Here is a 21,480-nt window from a genome sequence, read left to right as displayed (position 1 = left end):
AAGACTGGAGGTAAATGGCTCCAGCTAGCCTAGCTTAGCACAAAGACTGGAGGTAAATGGCTCCAGCTAGCCTAGCTTAGCACAAAGACTGGAGGTAAATGGCTCCAGCTAGCCTAGCTTAGCACAAAGACTGGAGGTAAATGGTGAATGGCAAATAAATTTGAATTGAATTGAATAAATGGTGACAATCTGCTCACACAGAGAGCGCTGGGACTATTATCAGGCGCTGTGTAATATCACTGCGCCGCTGCACTCATGGGGCGGCTCACAGCTCTTGATCATTACACAGAAATGAGAGTATAGTTCCTAATCATATCAGTTTAGAAAATCACAACTTTTCATTTTCCGTCGGTCTTAGTACACGATGTAACTATACACATCACAACATGTAAATAGGAAAATGTTGCCGTTATTTTGTCACTTATCGAGCATTAGGCTATCTGGAGCCATTTACCTCCAGTCTTTGTGCTAAGCTAGGCTATCTGGAGCCATTTACCTCCAGTCTTTGTGCTAAGCTAGGCTATCTGGAGCCATTTACCTCCAGTCTTTGTGCGAAGCTAGGCTAGCTGGAGCCGTTTACCTCCAGTCTTTGTGCTAAGCTAGGCTAGCTGGAGCCGTTTACCTCCAGTCTTTGTGCTAAGCTAGGCTAGCTGGAGCCATTTACCTCCAGTCTTTGTGCTAGCTGGATCCATTTACCTCCAGTCTTTGTGCTAAGCTAGGCTAGCTGGAGCCATTTACCTCCAGTCTTTGTGCTAAGCTAGGCTAGCTGGAGCCGTTTACCTCCAGTCTTTGTGCTAGCTGGATCCATTTACCTCCAGTCTTTGTGCTAAGCTAGGCTAGCTGGAGCCATTTACCTCCAGTCTTTGTGCTAAGCTAGGCTAGCTGGAGCCATTTACCTCCAGTCTTTGTGCTAAGCTAGGCTAGCTGGAGCCATTTACCTCCAGTCTTTGTGCTAAGCTATGGTGTGTATGGACTTCTCTAACTCTGGGGGATATGGAGAATAAGATAAAAGTGGGCGTGTTCCTTTAACACTCGCCAAGCGGCAGATGCGAGATCAAACGGCGTTGGCGAATCGGCGCTCACCTACAGTACTGTGCTAATGGCAGGACGTAGCATCGGTCCTCAATGCAGGCCACGCTGTTTTCGTCCTGATGTCGAGAGGCGAAGATCTCGTTCTGAAAGAAGACACGTTAGAAACATGTGTAGAGAACATCCCTCACGAGCACAAGAGCTGGGGGCGGGGCTTACCTCACAGTGCATGCTGGGATCTCGGCCTCCCTGCGTGTGCTCAGGGCGATAGTACCAGAACAGGCTCATCATCAGCTCTCCTACATCAGCAGAGGCAGTGGAGCAGGTTATTATTTATTTTAGTTTTAGTTTGTTTACTCAGCACACGCTTGACTACACACATTCAGTCCTTCCAGAAAAATGCGGCTTTTTTGTGATTGTTGCAGGCAAAAATCCTCGATTATGCGGCAAGATATTTTAGTGTAAATCTGATGCTCTGAAAGGCCTCCATTGGCTCAACTTTACACTCTCAAGACCCTTAAAAGACACTAAAGACTAAAGTTACAAAGTCCATCTCACTACAGCGGCTCTACAATAACTTTATGAAGACCAGAATAGTTTCTGTGCGCAAAAAAACCCTAAATAACGACTTATATAGTGATGACGATTTCAAAACACGGCATCATGAAGCTTCGAAGCGTTATGAATCAGTGAGTCGATTCAGAGGTTTGGAGCGTTATGAATCAGTGAGTCGAATCAGCAGTTTGGAGCGTTATGAATCAGTGAGTCGATTCAGCGGTTCGGAGCATTATGAATCAGTGAGTCGAATCAGCAGTTTGGAGCGTTATGAATCAGTGAGTCGATTCAGCGGTTCAGAGCATTATGAATCAGTGAGTCGATTCAGCGGTTTGAAGCGTTATGAGTCAGTGAGTCGATTCAGCGTTTCAGAGTGTTATGAATCATTGAGTCGATTCAGCGGTTCAGAGCGTTATGAATCACTGAGTCGATTCATGATTCAGATCGCGTGTCAAACTGCTTTAAAACAGGGACTTTGGCGATCCAAACCGCAGAATCAACTCACTGATTCATAACGCTCCAAACCGCAGAATCAACTCACTGATTCATAACGCTCCAAACCGCAGAATCAACTCACTGATTCATAACGATCCAAACAGCTGAATCAACTCACTGATTCATAACGCTCCAAACCGCAGAATCAACTCACTGATTCATAACGCTCCAAACCGCTGAATCAACTCACTGATTCATAACGCTCCAAACAGCTGAATCAACTCACTGATTCATAACGCTCCAAACAGCTGAATCAACTCACTGATTCATAACGCTCCAAACCACTGAATTAACTCACTGATTCATAACGCTCCAAACAGCTGAATCAACTCACTGATTCATAACGCTCCAAACAGCTGAATCAACTCACTGATTCATAACGCTCCAAACAGCTGAATCAACTCACTGATTCATAACGCTCCAAACAGCTGAATCAACTCACTGATTCATAACGCTCCAAACCGCTGAATCAACTCACTGATTCATAACGCTCCAAACAGCTGAATCAACTCACTGATTCATAACGCTCCAAACAGCTGAATCAACTCACTGATTCATAACGCTCCAAACAGCTGAATCAACTCACTGATTCATAACGCTCCAAACAGCTGAATCAACTCACTGATTCATAACGCTCCAAACAGCTGAATCAACTCACTGATTCATAACGCTCCAAACAGCTGAATCAACTCACTGATTCATAACGCTCCAAACAGCTGAATCAACTCACTGATTCATAACGCTTTGAAGCTTCATGATGTTGTGTTTTGAAATCACACCGGGAAACTGTTTTGCTTTGGTCTTTTGCTGTTATTCTTGTTGGCCAATGGGAGTTTGCGAGCTTCATCATGGTTTCAGCGATATCTATGGTTTCTGCGATATCTATGGTTTCTGCGATATCTGTGGTTTCTGTGGTTTCAGCGATATCTATGGTTTCTGCGATATCTATGGTTTCTGCGATATCTATGGTTTCAGCGATATCTATGGTTTCTGCGATATCTGTGGTTTCTGCGATATCTATGGTTTCTGCGATATCTATGGTTTCTGCGATATCTATGGTTTCAGCGATATCTATGGTTTCTGCGATATCTGTGGTTTCAGCGATATCTATGGTTTCAGCGATATCTATGGTTTCAGCGATATCTATGGTTTCAGCGATATCTATGGTTTCTGCGATATCTATGGTTTCTGCGATATCTGTGGTTTCAGCGATATCTATGGTTTCTGCGATATCTATGGTTTCTGCGATATCTGTGGTTTCAGCGATATCTATGGTTTCTGCGATATCTATGGTTCTGCGATATCTGTGGTTTCTGCGATATCTATGGTTCTGCGATATCTGTGGTTTCTGCGATATCTATGGTTCTGCGATATCTGTGGTTTCTGCGATATCTATGGTTCTGCGATATCTGTGGTTTCTGCGATATCTGTGGTTTCAGCGATATCTGTGGTTTCAGCGATATCTATGGTTTCTGCGATATCTATGGTTTCTGCGATATCTATGGTTTCTGCGATATCTGTGGTTTCTGCGATATCTATGGTTTCAGCGATATCTATGGTTTCAGCGATATCTATGGTTTCTGCGATATCTATGGTTTCTGCGATATCTGTGGTTTCTGCGATATCTATGGTTTCTGCGATATCTATGGTTCTGCGATATCTGTGGTTTCAGCGATATCTATGGTTTCTGCGATATCTATGGTTCTGCGATATCTGTGGTTTCTGCGATATCTATGGTTTCAGCGATATCTATGGTTTCAGCGATATCTATGGTTTCTGCGATATCTATGGTTTCTGCGATATCTGTGGTTTCTGCGATATCTATGGTTTCAGCGATATCTATGGTTTCTGCGATATCTATGGTTTCTGCGATATCTGTGGTTTCAGCGATATCTATGGTTTCTGCGATATCTATGGTTTCAGCGATATCTATGGTTTCTGCGATATCTATGGTTTCTGCGATATCTGTGGTTTCAGCGATATCTATGGTTTCAGCGATATCTATGGTTTCTGCGATATCTATGGTTTCTGCGATATCTATGGTTTCTGCGATATCTGTGGTTTCAGCGATATCTATGGTTTCTGCGATATCTATGGTTTCTGCGATATCTATGGTTTCTGCGATATCTGTGGTTTCAGCGATATCTATGGTTTCTGCGATATCTGCGATATCTATGGTTTCTGCGATATCTATGGTTTCTGCGATATCTATAGTTTCTGCGATATATATGGTTTCTCCACGGGGTTTGCAGCTTTTCGATGACGTTCGCGTCGGGTAATTACGTCACTTCATAATGTTCCCATGGCAACAGGGGGAAATGGCGGCTCTTGTGTGAAGTAAACGAACATTTTTCAACTTTCTGCTAATATATATGACTTTTTTGCAACGAAAATGCGGCAATTATGAAATCATGCTAGCCCAGCATATTTTGCACGTGGAAATAGGCAATTAACACGCGAAAGTGCGGCGTATTTGAAAACATGCGGACTTTGGCTGATTCTGCATTAAATGATGCGATCGCATAAACGCGTTTTTCTGTAGGGACTGAGTAACTATTATCATCCTTCACCTGTTCTGGGATCTTCCCACAGAGCCGAGATCTTGGCCACGTACGGCAGGGATTTCTTCCGCGGTCCAGATCGTAAGAGCACAGTGTCTCGAACCCGGATCAGCTCTCCATCCCGCTCCACTGCTTCATAACACTGGCGGAGAACCGTCTCATCATCACCCTGCAAAACCTCCATCATTACAGGATATCCACTGCACACACACACACACACACACACTCACTCACTCACTCACTCACTCACTCACTCACTCACTCACTCACTCACTCACTCACTCACTCACTCACTCACTCACTCACTCACTCACTCACTCACTCACTCACTCACTCACTCACTCACTCACTCACTCACTCACTCACTCACTCACACACACACACTCACTCACTCACTCACTCACTCACTCACTCACTCACTCACTCACTCACTCACTCACTCACTCACTCACTCACTCACTCACTCACTCACTCACTCACTCACTCACTCACTCACTCACTCACTCACTCACTCACTCACTCACTCACTCACACACACACACACACACACACACACACACACACACACACACACACACACACACACACACACACACACACACACACACACACACACACACACACACACACACACACACAACACTGCACATCTGAGCAACACACACACACACACACACATACATCACTGCACATCTGAGCAACACACACACACACACACACACACACACACACACATCACTGCACATCTGAGCAACACACACACACACACACATCACTGCACATCTGAGCAACACACACACACACACACACACACACACACACACACACACACACACACACACACACACATCACTGCACATCTGAGCAACACACACACACACACACACACACACACACACACATCACTGCACATCTGAGCAACACACACACACACACACACACATCACTGCACATCTGAGCAACACACACTAGGGCTGTCACTTTACGTTCGAAAATCGACTGCACAATCGATCGGACCAACCAACACAAGTTTCGAAAACGAAAATAGGGAATCGATTGTAACCAAATATGTACACTATTATTTTTGAACTGATTAAATAAAAAGGACCCGTGGAGGCGGAGCTGGAACTCAAACAGGGGAGAGACGGCCTTCACAGCAGTGGGGATCTGATTGCTGACGTCTACACAAGCGGAAGAGTGAATGACGTCTACACAAGGGGAAGAGTGAATGACGTCTACACAAGGGGAAGAGTGAATGACGTCTACACAAGGGGAAGAGTGAATGACGTCTACACAAGGGGAAGAGTGAATGACGTCTACACAAGGGGAAGAGTGAATGACGTCTACACAAGGGGAAGAGTGAATGACGTCTACACAAGGGGAAGAGTGAATGACGTCTACACAAGGGGAAGAGTGAATGACGTCTACACAAGGGGAAGAGTGAATGACGTCTACACAAGCGGAAGAGTGAATGACGTCTACACAAGGGAAAGAGTGAATGACGTCTACACAAGGGGAAGAGTGAATGACGTCTACACAAGGGGAAGAGTGAATGACGTCTACACAAGGGGAAGAGTGAATGACGTCTACACAAGGGGAAGAGTGAATGACGTCTACACAAGCGGAAGAGTGAATGACGTCTACACAAGGGGAAGAGTGAATGACGTCTACACAAGGGGAAGAGTGAATGACGTCTACACAAGGGGAAGAGTGAATGACGTCTACACAAGGGGAAGAGTGAATGACGTCTACACAAGGGGAAGAGTGAATGACGTCTACACAAGGGGAAGAGTGAATGACGTCTACACAAGGGGAAGAGTGAATGACGTCTACACAAGGGGAAGAGTGAATGACGTCTGCACAAGGGGAAGAGTGAATGACGTCTACACAAGCGGAAGAGTGAATGACGTCTACACAAGGGGAAGAGTGAATGACGTCTACACAAGCGGAAGAGTGAATGACGTCTACACAAGGGGAAGAGTGAATGACGTCTACACAAGGGGAAGAGTGAATGACGTCTACACAAGGGGAAGAGTGAATGACGTCTACACAAGGGGAAGAGTGAATGACGTCTACACAAGGGGAAGAGTGAATGACGTCTACACAAGGGGAAGAGTGAATGACGTCTACACAAGGGGAAGAGTGAATGACGTCTACACAAGGGGAAGAGTGAATGACGTCTACACAAGGGGAAGAGTGAATGACGTCTACACAAGGGGAAGAGTGAATGACGTCTACACAAGGGGAAGAGTGAATGACGTCTACACAAGCGGAAGAGTGAATGACGTCTACACAAGGGGAAGAGTGAATGACGTCTACACAAGGGGAAGAGTGAATGACGTCTACACAAGGGGAAGAGTGAATGACGTCTACACAAGGGGAAGAGTGAATGACGTCTACACAAGGGGAAGAGTGAATGACGTCTACACAAGCGGAAGAGTGAATGACGTCTACACAAGGGGAAGAGTGAATGACGTCTACACAAGGGGAAGAGTGAATGACGTCTACACAAGCGGAAGAGTGAATGACGTCTACACAAGGGGAAGAGTGAATGACGTCTACACAAGGGGAAGAGTGAATGACGTCTACACAAGGGGAAGAGTGAATGACGTCTACACAAGGGGAAGAGTGAATGACGTCTACACAAGGGGAAGAGTGAATGACGTCTACACAAGGGGAAGAGTGAATGACGTCTACACAAGCGGAAGAGTGAATGACGTCTACACAAGGGGAAGAGTGAATGACGTCTACACAAGGGGAAGAGTGAATGACGTCTACACAAGGGGAAGAGTGAATGACGTCTACACAAGGGAAAGAGTGAATGACGTCTACACAAGGGGAAGAGTGAATGACGTCTACACAAGGGGAAGAGTGAATGACGTCTACACAAGCGGAAGAGTGAATGACGTCTACACAAGGGGAAGAGTGAATGACGTCTACACAAGCGGAAGAGTGAATGACGTCTACACAAGGGGAAGAGTGAATGACGTCTACACAAGGGGAAGAGTGAATGACGTCTACACAAGGGGAAGAGTGAATGACGTCTACACAAGGGGAAGAGTGAATGACGTCTACACAAGGGGAAGAGTGAATGACGTCTACACAAGGGAAAGAGTGAATGACGTCTACACAAGGGGAAGAGTGAATGACGTCTACACAAGGGGAAGAGTGAATGACGTCTACACAAGGGGAAGAGTGAATGACGTCTACACAAGGGAAAGAGTGAATGACGTCTACACAAGGGGAAGAGTGAATGACGTCTACACAAGGGGAAGAGTGAATGACGTCTACACAAGGGGAAGAGTGAATGACGTCTACACAAGGGGAAGAGTGAATGACGTCTACACAAGCGGAAGAGTGAATGACGTCTACACAAGGGGAAGAGTGAATGACGTCTACACAAGGGGAAGAGTGAATGACGTCTACACAAGGGGAAGAGTGAATGACGTCTACACAAGGGAAAGAGTGAATGACGTCTCACAAGATGGCGCCGCCGTGCTCGGTCGCCGTTCAGGTCGCTCCGCTAAGACTTTGCTTTTATTTATTATTCTACTCTCTTTTACTCTCTATTTTTTCCAACGGATCATCTGCTTTGATCTGTTACGACAGCAAAACACTTCTGGAAATTGGTTACCGCTACACTGACCTGTTTCAGGACACTTTCTCCAATCTTCCATCTGAGATTCGCCGGGACGCCGAGTTGAACAATGGCCACTCGAGTCGACGGCGAAGATTCAAAAAACACCGCGGGAAACGCGCTGGGATCCGCAACAGACTGAGAAAAAGAGCATTCAGTCCTCCTCTCCCGAGCATTTTGCTCGCAAATGTCCAATCCTTGGAGAATAAGATGGACGATCTTAGAGCCAGGATAAGTTTTCAACGGGACATGAGAGACTGCAACATCTATTGTCTGTCCGAAACATGGCTCACGCCAGCGGTCCCGGATACAGCCGTGACGCCGTCCGAGAACTTCTCTGTTTTTCGGATGGACAGAACAGCCGAGGCCGGGAAATCTAAAGGCGGTGGAGTGTGTTTCATGATAAACAAGAAATGGTGCGATCCTAGGAACATCTCCATTCTTTCGCGATCCTGCTCGCCTCACTTGGAACATTTAACTATCATGTGCCGGCCTTTCTACCTACCGAGGGAGTTTTCCTCGGTCATCTCCACTGCCGTTTATATTCCACCACAAGCAGACACGGGGCTGGCTTTATCTGCCCTCCATGATGTGACCAGCGGCTTCATAAACAAACACCCCGACGCTGCTTTCATCGTCGCGGGTGATTTTAACAAAGCAAACCTAAAGAAAGTATTGCCAAACTTTCACCAGCATGTCTCCTGTCCCACACGAGGAGCAAACACACTGGATCATTGCTACTCTCCGTTTAAGAACGCCTACAAAGCTCGTTCACAGCCAGCTTTTGGCAAATCGGACCATGCCGCCATTTTCCTCACACCGGAATATAAACAAAGGCTCGTTCAAGAGCCCCCGGTGAGGAGGGAAGTCAAACGCTGGTCATCCCATTCAGAGATCACGCTACAGGCAGCTCTTGATGACGTCGACTGGGACATGTTCCGCGCGAGTTCTGAAGACGTCAGCGAGTTCACAGAAGTGGCGCTCTGCTTTATCAACACACTGACAGAGCAAGCCACACAAACAATAACTATAACGTCCTTCCCTAATCAGAAACCGTGGGTGGACAGTTCAATTCGCACTGCAGTAAACTCGCGCACTACCGCTTACAATGCCGGTCTCCTAACGGGGGATATGAGGGAGTACAAAGCTTCATGTTACGCCCTCCGGCGCGCCGTTAAAGCCGCAAAACTCCGCTATAAAGACAGAGTGGAATCTCATTTCCAACTCAACGACTCCCGGCGGATGTGGCAGGGACTGAGGACCATCTGTGCTTTTGGAACTAAATCCTCTGCAGAGGTGAGAGCTGATCCGTTACTGGTGAACGAGTTAAACTCTTTCTACGCTCGCTTTGATGGTAATCGCGGCAGCGCGACTCCGGCGAGTGACGCGTCAGAGAGAGTCCCTCAGAGCAGCAACGGTCACGTGATCTCTGTCTCGGAGGACGAGGTTCGGAGGGCACTCAAACGTGTGGATGTCAGGAAAGCTGCTGGGCCGGATGGTATTTCAGGTCGTGTTCTGCGGTCCTGTGCTGATCAGCTCGCAGGGCTCTTTACATCCATATTCAACGAGTCCCTTGCTACATCTGTTGTCCCCACCTCCTTCAAACGATCCTCCATCATCCCTGTACCTAAGATCAGTAAACCCTCTTGCCTAAATGACTATCGTCCAGTGGCTCTCACATCTTTAGTCATGAAGGTCTTTGAGAGACTCATTAAAAACAACATTTGCTCCTCCATTCCTGACACTTTGGACCCTCTTCAGTTTGCCTATCGTCCCAATAGATCGACTGAAGATGCCATTTCTCACGTCCTTCACTCCTGCCTCACTCACATCGACAGCAAAAGTGGGAACTATGTCAGGCTGCTATTTATTGACTATAGCTCAGCCTTTAACACCATAGTTCCCATTAAGCTAACACACAAACTCCTGGATCTAGGCCTGAATTCTTCTCTCTGCCTCTGGATTGAAGATTTCCTCACTGGCAGACCCCAGGCGGTGAGAGTAGGCCAGTTCACCTCCACCTCCATCACCCTGAGTGTTGGAGCTCCACAGGGCTGTGTGCTGAGTCCCCTGCTCTACTCTCTCTACACCCATGACTGTTTGTCCACACACAGCTCCACCTCGATCATCAAGTTTGCTGATGATACTGTTGTCCTGGGTCTCATCTCCAACAACAATGAGACGGCATACTTGGACGAAGTGGAGCAACTGACATCATGGTGCCAGGACAACTGTCTCTCTCTGAATGTTAACAAGACCAAAGAACTGATTGTGGACTTCAGGAAGAGACAGCATCGGTCATACTCCCCTCTCATGATCAGCGGGACACCGGTAGAGAGAGTGAGCAGCTTCAAATACCTGGGTGTGAACATCTCCGAGGATCTGACCTGGACTACACACATCCAGACACAGGTGAAAAAAGCCAGGCAAAGACTGTACCACCTGCGCCAGCTGAGGAAATTCAGGGTTTCACCAGCCATCCTGAAAACTTTCTATCGAGGGGCGATAGAAAGTGTCCTGACTCAGTGCATCACAGCGTGGTACGGGAACAGCACCAGTCACGACTGCAAAGCCCTGCAAAGAGTGGTGCGCTTATCCGAGTGCATCTCAGGCTCAGCTCTCCCGTCTCTGCAGGACATCTTCACCAAACGCTGCAGAGGTAGAGCTACTAAAATCATCAGAGACATTAATCACCCTGCAAACTCTCACTTCACCCTGCTGCCATCTGGTAAGCGCTTCCGTAGCCTGATGGCAAAGACTGAAAGACTCAGGAGGAGTTTCTTCCCCCAGGCCATCAGACTCCTGAACTCAGTCACGTGACTCACTTCACCCCCGCACACACATAAACATCCAGTCTTTTAACATTAACATCCACATACTGCCATTGCACTGCACTTTACGTCCCTATTGTTACTGCGTAACAACCTGTAATAAACCTTGCACATTATACTTCTTTATATATACATATTATATATTTTATGTTAACCACTTATTTTTAAGTCTACAGTTTATCTCACTTATCATATCCACATATTTTTTTATATTTTTATTTTTATCTTATTTCCTATTTTTATCTTAACTTGATTTATTTATAATTCTACTTATGTTAATACTTTTTATTCTAATTTTATTCTATTTCTATTTAATTTCTTGTAACTGTTATTTGCACTGTCCATGGAGCGGACCTGTTTACATTTCACTGCCAGTTGTATATTGTGTATATAACTGTGTATGTGACAAATAAAACTCTTGAATCTCTACACAAGCGGAAGAGTGAATGACGTCTACACAAGGGGAAGAGTGAATGACGTCTACACAAGGGGAAGAGTGAATGACGTCTACACAAGGGGAAGAGTGAATGACGTCTACACAAGGGGAAGAGTGAATGACGTCTACACAAGGGGAAGAGTGAATGACGTCTACACAAGCGGAAGAGTGAATGACGTCTACACAAGGGGAAGAGTGAATGACGTCTACACAAGGGGAAGAGTGAATGACGTCTACACAAGGGGAAGAGTGAATGACGTCTACACAAGGGGAAGAGTGAATGACGTCTACACAAGGGGAAGAGTGAATGACGTCTACACAAGCGGAAGAGTGAATGACACACAAGCGGAAGAGTGAATGACGTCTACACAAGCGGAAGAGTGAATGACGTCTACACAAGGGGGAAGAGTGAATGACGTCTACACAAGGGGAAGAGTGAGTGACGTCTACACAAGGGGAAGAGTGAATGACGTCTACACAAGGGGAAGAGTGAATGACGTCTACACAAGGGGAAGAGTGAATGACGTCTACACAAGGGGAAGAGTGAATGACGTCTACACAAGGGGAAGAGTGAATGACGTCTACACAAGGGGAAGAGTGAATGACGTCTACACAAGGGGAAGAGTGAATGACGTCTACACAAGCGGAAGAGTGAATGACGTCTACACAAGGGGGAAGAGTGAATGACGTCTACACAAGGGGAAGAGTGAATGACGTCTACACAAGGGGAAGAGTGAATGACGTCTACACAAGGGGAAGAGTGAATGACGTCTACACAAGCGGAAGAGTGAATGACGTCTACACAAGCGGAAGAGTGAATGACGTCTACACAAGGGGAAGAGTGAATGACGTCTACACAAGGGGAAGAGTGAATGACGTCTACACAAGGGGAAGAGTGAATGACGTCTACACAAGGGGAAGAGTGAATGACGTCTACACAAGGGGAAGAGTGAATGACGTCTACACAAGGGGAAGAGTGAATGACGTCTACACAAGGGGAAGAGTGAATGACGTCTACACAAGCGGAAGAGTGAATGACGTCTACACAAGCGGAAGAGTGAATGACGTCTACACAAGGGGAAGAGTGAATGACGTCTACACAAGGGGAAGAGTGAATGACGTCTACACAAGGGGAAGAGTGAATGACGTCTGCACAAGGGGAAGAGTGAATGACGTCTGCACAAGCGGAAGAGTGAATGACGTCTACACAAGCGGAAGAGTGAATGACGTCTACACAAGGGGAAGAGTGAATGACGTCTACACAAGGGGAAGAGTGAATGACGTCTACACAAGGGGAAGAGTGAATGACGTCTACACAAGCGGAAGAGTGAATGACGTCTACACAAGGGGAAGAGTGAATGACGTCTACACAAGCGGAAGAGTGAATGACGTCTACACAAGCGGAAGAGTGAATGACGTCTACACAAGCGGAAGAGTGAATGACGTCTACACAAGGGGAAGAGTGAATGACGTCTACACAAGGGGAAGAGTGAATGACGTCTGCACAAGGGGAAGAGTGAATGACGTCTGCACAAGCGGAAGAGTGAATGACGTCTACACAAGCGGAAGAGTGAATGACGTCTACACAAGGGGAAGAGTGAATGACGTCTACACAAGGGGAAGAGTGAATGACGTCTACACAAGGGGAAGAGTGAATGACGTCTACACAAGCGGAAGAGTGAATGACGTCTACACAAGGGGAAAGAGTGAATGACGTCTGCACAAGGGGAAGAGTGAATGACGTCTGCACAAGGGGAAGAGTGAATGACGTCTGCACAAGGGGAAGAGTGAATGACGTCTACACAAGCGGAAGAGTGAATGACGTCTACACAAGGGGAAAGAGTGAATGACGTCTACACAAGGGGAAGAGTGAATGACGTCTACACAAGGGGAAGAGTGAATGACGTCTACACAAGCGGAAGAGTGAATGACGTCTACACAAGGGGAAGAGTGAATGACGTCTACACAAGCGGAAGAGTGAATGACGTCTACACAAGGGGAAGAGTGAATGACGTCTACACAAGGGGAAGAGTGAATGACGTCTACACAAGGGGAAGAGTGAATGACGTCTACACAAGCGGAAGAGTGAATGACGTCTACACAAGCGGAAGAGTGAATGACGTCTACACAAGGGGAAGAGTGAATGACGTCTACACAAGCGGAAGAGTGAATGACGTCTACACAAGCGGAAGAGTGAATGACGTCTACACAAGGGGAAGAGTGAATGACGTCTACACAAGGGGAAAGAGTGAATGACGTCTACACAAGGGGAAGAGTGAATGACGTCTACACAAGGGGAAGAGTGAATGACGTCTACACAAGCGGAAGAGTGAATGACGTCTACACAAGGGGAAGAGTGAATGACGTCTACACAAGGGGAAGAGTGAATGACGTCTACACAAGGGGAAGAGTGAATGACGTCTACACAAGGGGAAGAGTGAATGACGTCTACACAAGGGGAAGAGTGAATGACGTCTACACAAGGGGAAGAGTGAATGACGTCTACACAAGGGGAAAGAGTGAATGACGTCTACACAAGGGGAAGAGTGAATGACGTCTACACAAGGGGAAGAGTGAATGACGTCTACACAAGGGGAAGAGTGAATGACGTCTACACAAGGGGAAAGAGTGAATGACGTCTACACAAGGGGAAGAGTGAATGACGTCTACACAAGGGGAAGAGTGAATGACGTCGACAGCCTCTTACAGGAGATGCTGATTTATGAAAAGGAAACACCTTTGCAGTGAGTACCTGAGTGTCTGGAACATCAGTGCGGTCGGAGCGCGTCTTCTCTACAGCTCGGCATATCGTGAATAAACAACGCTCTGCTCTGGACCCCGAAAATATTGATAGACTTGTTTTCCTGTCCAATAATTTGTAATAGAGCCTTATTTGCACGTTTCATCAGTAACGCCCGCATAAGTGTCGGTTACGGTCAATTAAAAAAACACATGGCCTGTTCGCAAGCGAAGTTCATTCAAAGTTTCATTTTTGAACGGTTGAATAACGTTAAATTATTATCCACACGAACTTCACATTCAGTGTAGGCTAGTAAATGTTTAAGCTTTATTTTCAACCTCTTTTCATGGGCTACAATTTTGTTGTTGTGGAATTTATAATGGTAAACACAGCCATGTTAAAGCCTGTAGCTAATGTTCTTCTTTGACGTTATGGCAGTCCACTCTGCTTAATGTTTTTTTCCCAGAATGTTGCACTCCTGTTTGTCATTGTGCACAAAATAAATCATCAGAAATATTGCTGACTTGTGCGTCTCAAGCGCCCTCTTTACTTTCACCCTAATGCCCGTTAGTGTGCGTGGATTGGCGTAGGCTATATTTAGCGTTGAAAATGAAAACATCATTTAAAATCGATTTTAGAATCGATTCAATGAACACTAGTGACAATTTACAAAAGTGACAGCCCTAACACACACACACACACACATCACTGCACATCTGAGCAACACACACACACACACACACACACACACACACGTCACTGCACATCTGAGCAACACACACACACACACACACACACACACACACACACACACACACACACACACACACACACACACACACACACACACACACACACACACACACACACACATCACTGCACATCTGAGCAACACACACACACACACACACACACACACACACACATATCACTGCACATCTGAGCAACACACACACACACACACACACACACACACATCACTGCACCACACTGGATGATTCAATGTTTTTGAATCAAATCTCTTGAGTGAATGATTCATTGACTCATTAGTTTCATTAATGGGTGAATGAGTGTTTTTGAATGAATCAGTTGAGTGAATGATTCAATGACTCACTTGTTTCATTACTGGATGAATCAGTGTTTTTAAACGAATCTCTTACCGCAATAAACACCTCCTTCTCCGCCGGGACTCCGACAGGACTCCACCCGTTGGTGGGCTGGCGCCGGCTGACCCGCCTCTGGGGTTTGGCACTTGCTGGACTAGCGGGCGGTTGTTTGGATAACTTGCTTTGGCCCATGGTGAGCGAGCTGGTGTTAGATGGCTTGGTGTTCTGAGGGCATTCTTTGCCCACTTTAAGCCGGACTTTTGCCTGCCTGCGGTCGGACATCGAGGACAGAAGACGCGGGTCGAGCGGGGGGGACGGGTTCACTCGGGGTAAGCTGGGACAGCCGGAGAGCGGCAGGGCCGGAGGAACGAGGAGCGAGCGACTGTGCTCATCTGGAGACGGGGAGAAGCCTTCTAGAACAACACAATCACACAAACACACAACAAGGACAGAGCCGACATTTACTGAACAATCTATAGCTCCGTCTTTAAAAGAAGAGTCTGTGAATGCTGTCTGTGAAACACTCCTCATACTACAGTCTATAGACTCGGTCGGTGTCGTGTCACAGCTGGGGGCGTGGCCTGGGGCGGAGTCAGCGGGGGGGGCAATCCTGTCCCCCTGACTGGTGTTAACCCAGTATAGCCTGCGCAGAATCACTTCTGCAAATCACAAATCTCTTGAGTGAATGATTCAATGACTCACTCATAATGACTTCACTTGTTTCATTACTGGATGAATCAGTGTTTCTGAACGAATCTCTGGAGTGAATGATTCAACGACTCACTCAAAGACTTCACTTGTTTCATTACTGAATGAATCAGTGTTTTAAAACAAATCTCTTGAGTGAATGATTCAATGACTCACTCATAATGACTTCACTTGTTTCATTACTGGATGAATCAGCGTTTTTGAATGAATCTCTTGAATGAACGATTCACTGACTCACTCATAAAGACTTGTTTCATTACTGGATGAATCAATGTTTTTGAATGAATCTCTTGAATGAATGATTCACTGACTCACTCATAATGACTTCACTTGTTTCATTACTGGATGAATCAGTGTTTCTGAACGAATCTCTTGAGTGAATGATTCAACGACTCACTTGAGAAGTGATTTTTGTGGGCGTTCCCAGCAATGCCGACCAAGTCTATGGAGCTGCTGTAAATGGGGGAGAATTGAAGTGTTTGAAGTGACTTTATCTAACCTGTTTTGATTGGATGGTTGCAGTTGGAGCAGCTGGTGGGGAAGGAGCAGGTCCTGCTGGCGAGCGGCTGCAGGGCGCTGAAGGTGTATCTGCCGACCCCACAGGCCTGGCGGTAGCAGGCCGACCCGACGGAGCCGCAGAAGGCGGGGTGAGGGATCCCTGAGGCCAGGAGCTTGGACCCGGAGAGCCCGCGGGGGCAGAAGGGGCTGTGTGTGCAGGGCAGGGCCTGGGCGCTCAGAGTGCCCGCTGGGGGCCCGGGGTGGGCGATGTGCACGTAGTAACCGGAGTAGCACGGATCCGCACACAGGCACGGATGGGCACTGAGCGTGAGGGCAGGATGAGCCGGGACCAGGCACTCGTGGTGCTTGACCGCCGCCTCCTCCGCCTCCTGCCCGAGGAACAGCGCCAGCCGGTGGCAGTACTCCACCGAGCCCTCGGGCGGGCAGCAGCAGAACGGACTCAGCTCCGCTTCCACCGGTTCCTCCTTCACCACCTTCACAGGGTATCCCAGAATGCTCTGGTAGCCCGGTTTGCTCACGCGCTGGCTCAGTTTGGACTCGAAGCTCCTGCTTTTGCACACTTCACAAGCCGGCTTCCGACTGTGCTTCTTCTGCGCTTTGGGTCTGGAGCGGCCGGTGTGGGTGGAGGTGCTCTTGTTGTCTGCTCTGGTCCTCTGGGTGTTGGAGGAGCTGGTGAGCTTCAGCAGGGTGGCAGCCGTCAGTCCGGCCAGGCGTCGGGGAGCTGGAGCGTATAGACTCGCCCCGGCGTCCTCGGAGCGATCGCTCCCGGCTTTCCTCATCGTTTTTTGGCACTTCTCTGCCTTAGGGGCTCTTTTGGAGCTCTGTGCTTGCTCTTGTCCATCGCTCTGTCTCTTGGCGAGCTTGGCACCCGGCGGACCCTTCTCGAGCAGCAGACTGTTGACCGCCTCGGCGTTCAGAGAGGCGAGTCTGCGCTTCCGTGGCTCCTGAGCTGAAGGGTTATCCGCGGACTTCCTGCTTTTCTTGACTTTATCAAGCTCCCTCGCCTTACTCTCTTCCTCCTGGTCATCCAGACGAGTGAGCAGAACGTGACAGCTCAAGGCCTCGCCATCTGAAGCCACAGCCCTTCCTCGTAACGGGTAGAGCTTCCGATGGCGCTCGCTCACTGTCTTGCGCTTTCCTCTCTTGGTCTTGTCCATTTTCCCTGAACGCTTCCGACTCTTATCATCCCGCACACGGCTCTCCATGTGCTCCTGAGTCTTGGCTTTCTTCGCCTTGCCCTCTCGCGACGAGTGCGCAGGCAAGGCTCCGCCCACAGTTTCACCATGTGACCAGCCCTCGCCGCGATCCTGGCCGAGAGAAACTTTTTTCCGCGCGTGGGTCATCACATGCTTCCTGAGAAGACCTACGGGATAAAAGAGACATGACAATATTCATGAGAGGAATCACTGCTTTTAGTCAGAAGCACAACAGTCTTGAGTGCCCTTTACATTTATCAGAGGTCTCATGTCCCAAGTCAAGTCTCAGGTCAAGTCTCACTTTTCAACGTAAATTAAATAAAAAAAATAACATTATAATATTTAAACTGAAACTAAATGTGTGTTTTAAAGGCTAGAGTGCAGAGTAATGTCATGTCGGAGCGGATTTGAGCCTGACTGGAGCTCCGCTTTGATCACATGATGCTCTGGTCAGGAAGGTTTATGCGTTAATGTTTATTTCCTGTCGCTCTGCAGGCTCGTTTATTGTATATGACTGAGTAAACCGCTTTTATTTAAAGCTTTAATGTTGGCCACAGTCCAGTGCATTACAACTGCAAGAAGAATCAACATTGTGAAAAATGTGGTGACCCCCACCCCCCCCAAACGCATCTTATATGAGATTAATCAGATGTTTATACTACATAAACTTAATATTACGACTTATATCTGCTTATAATGACGCGAGCGTGACTGCACTGGTCATGAATATATCAGTCAAATGTTCTTATCGATCAACGATAACATCAAAAATGATCATTTATCGGCTGATAACGATATGTTGCCGATATATATCGTCCATCCCTAAGCAAAACCAATTCATCTTTAAAGGTCCCAAGACACGAAAATGCCACTTTATGATGTTTTTTAACATTAATATTAGGGGTGCACCGATCCGATATTAGGATCGGATATCGGCCGCGATACTGACAAAATAGCTGGATCGGGGATCGGAAAAATGAACAGATCCACAAGCCGATCCAGGTGTTTTTTTTCCGTCGCAGCAGAACCTACGTCATTCGTCAGCTTCACGTGTGTGTCGCATGCTAGAAGCAACATGGAGCGAGCCAGAGAGTCGGTGTGGAGGAGATATTTCACGCTTGCCACGCCAACTAGTTCGTCGGCTGTTTGCAATGTCTGCAAAGTAACTTAAATGTTTCGAGGGGAGGTGGTATTACTGCAAAGTCAGGGTCTTTCCTGCATTGAACATTTTTTGATGGCCGCCAAAGCCTAATTTGACGAGTTATTGTATGTGGAACAGATGCTGCACTTGTGCCTGAGTGACAGAGAGACCGACCAGAGAGCTCCTCCCCCGCGCGCGCTCTCTGGGTCTTCAAAATAATCAGCGTTAGCTCTCTCATATTTCACATATTAATCCAATTCCAAATCTAAAGGTCGGAAGACCGAAACCATGTTGCACGTGACACATTCGGACAATTGTGTCTTTGAATTACCGCTGGGTGTGCATTGCGCTCAAAAAATGTTGACTCTTCTCTGACCAGCTGACATAAAGCATACTTTCAATAAACGGGAGACAAATTATATCCAGTTATGAAGTGTTTTCTGTGTGTTGACATCTTTCGCGATGTTCTAACAGACGGGATTCGCACACAACGCGTCTGCTAATGTCCGATTCGCGACCTAATGACTCCTTTGAACCGAGTCATTTTAAAGACTGGTTAGATTAGAACAACTGATCTGTCCAACACTGAACTCATGAATCAGTTTATTAATTTACTCAGAACGCATCTGAAATGAGAACACAAGTGTGCTTACCCAATTAAGCAAGAGTGGGTAGTAAGAATTATTTTTAATTATCAACAGTATTTCAGCTTATTTCTGTTGACAATGTGTAGTAAAATAAATAGGCCTAGCCTACAATCATTTAGACAGGAGTGAGGTGAAACCAGAACAAAGTTGTTATTAGCTAGCTGATCATTTTTATTAAATTGCATATGGCAGAAAATTAAGACTATTTGTTAATTTGTAATGCTACTTTTGAATATTGATATGATTATATACCAAAACAATTATCTGTAGTGTAAAAAATGTTTGGTAACTGTCAGATTACTATTGTATGTTTGACCAATACACTGTTTTTTGTTTCCACTGCTACATTTTATTTATTTAAAGAAGTTTGATTACATTCTATTTTAGATTTGAATGCACAATTGTTTTTTAAATAAATAAGAATTCAACACTTTACATACATCTGTTATTTTGTCTTAGTTATGTTTAGTTAGTAAAGTCTGGTGCCTTTAGTCTCTTCAAGGAAGGTATAAGGTGGAAGATATACAGTTTATTATTAATTCAACAATAGTATCGGATCGGTATCGGGTATCGACAGATACACAAAGCCCAGGCATCGGTATCGGTAAACTGAAACTAAATGTGTGTTTTAAAGGCTAGAGTGCAGAGTAATGTCATGTCGGAGCGGATTTGAGCCTGACTGGAGCTCCGCTTTGATCACATGATGCTCTGGTCAGGAAGGTTTATGCGTTAATGTTTATTTCCTGTCGCTCTGCAGGCTCGTTTATTGTATATGACTGAGTAAACCGCTTTTGTTTAAAGCTTTAATGTTGGCCACAGTCCAGTGCATTACAACTGCAAGAAGAATCAACATTGTGAAAAATGTGGTGACCCCCACCCCCCCAAACGCATCTTATATGAGATTAATCAGATGTTTATACTACATAAACTTAATATTACGACTTATATCTGCTTATAATGACGCGAGCGTGACTGCACTGGTCATGAATATATCAGTCAAATGTTCTTATCGATCAACGATAACATCAAAAATGATCATTTATCGGCTGATAACGATATGTTGCCGATATATATTGTCCATCCCTAAGCAAAACCAATTCATCTTTAAAGGTCCCAAGACATGAAAATGCCACTTTATGATGTTTTTTAACATTAATATGAGTTCCCGTCGCCCAGGGTTCCTCTGAGACGTGTTATAACTTGGGCTGTCAAAAGATTAATCGCGATTAATCGCATCCGAAATAAAAGTTTGTGTTTACATAATATATGTGTGTGTACTCTGTTAATTATTATTTATATATAAATACACACACATTCATGTATATATTTAAGAAATATTTGCATGTATATACATTTATATAATCTATAATATATATAAATGTTTTATATATAAAAATAAATTCTTAAATATATAGATGAATGTGTGTGTATTCATATATAAATAATAATTAACAGAGTACACACACATATATTATGTAAACACAAACTTTTATTTCGGATGCGAATAATCGCGATTAATCTTTTGACAGCCCTAATTATAATATAAAACAGTGGAAATATGTTCATTACTGTCTTATCACTGTGATTGACTATTTGCGATTGAAGTATTTATTTATTTAAAAGATTAATGTTTATGTGTAATTATAGTTAATGATGACACATTGACAAATTGGGTTAGTATTAAATAAACAATGTTTTAATAAAAATGAATTCAAGTGTTCAAATAATACACACTTTTTTTTTTAAAGAACAATTTCTGGAAAAGTGCACTTACACACTGTAATTGTCTTACACACTATATTTAACAGGTTTTGCCTGTTGTTTGTAAATGAAAAAAGTTATTGTGCTTTATCAAAAAATAATAATAATAGGCTAATAA

At 45.6% G+C, this 21,480-nt stretch overlaps 1 protein-coding gene across 2 annotated transcripts in view; it reads right to left on the bottom strand.

Annotated features, from left to right (window-relative positions):
- Positions 1–21,480, bottom strand: part of LOC307135303 (bromo adjacent homology domain-containing 1 protein) — a 31,428-nt gene that overhangs the window by 6,822 nt on the left and 3,126 nt on the right. Inside the window, exons 2-6 of one of the 2 annotated variants that reach the window (XM_079831626.1) lie at positions 16,598–17,980; positions 15,445–15,803; positions 4,650–4,809; positions 1,249–1,328; positions 1,084–1,175 (exon numbers count right to left, since the gene is read on the bottom strand). In XM_079831626.1, the coding sequence (XP_079687752.1) occupies positions 1,084–1,175; positions 1,249–1,328; positions 4,650–4,809; positions 15,445–15,803; positions 16,598–17,960 (2,054 nt within the window). In that variant the 5' untranslated portion in view covers positions 17,961–17,980. The remainder of the gene's footprint in view (positions 1–1,083; positions 1,176–1,248; positions 1,329–4,649; positions 4,810–15,444; positions 15,804–16,597; positions 17,981–21,480) is intronic. The other variant, XM_079831627.1, reaches the window with a different exon arrangement.

This window comes from Gobio gobio (genome assembly GCF_949357685.1).
Source record: "Gobio gobio genome assembly, chromosome: 12".
Classification (NCBI taxonomy): domain Eukaryota; kingdom Metazoa; phylum Chordata; class Actinopteri; order Cypriniformes; family Gobionidae; genus Gobio; species Gobio gobio.
Note: the sequence above shows the minus strand (reverse complement) of the source record. Positions and strands in the feature narration are given on the sequence as shown.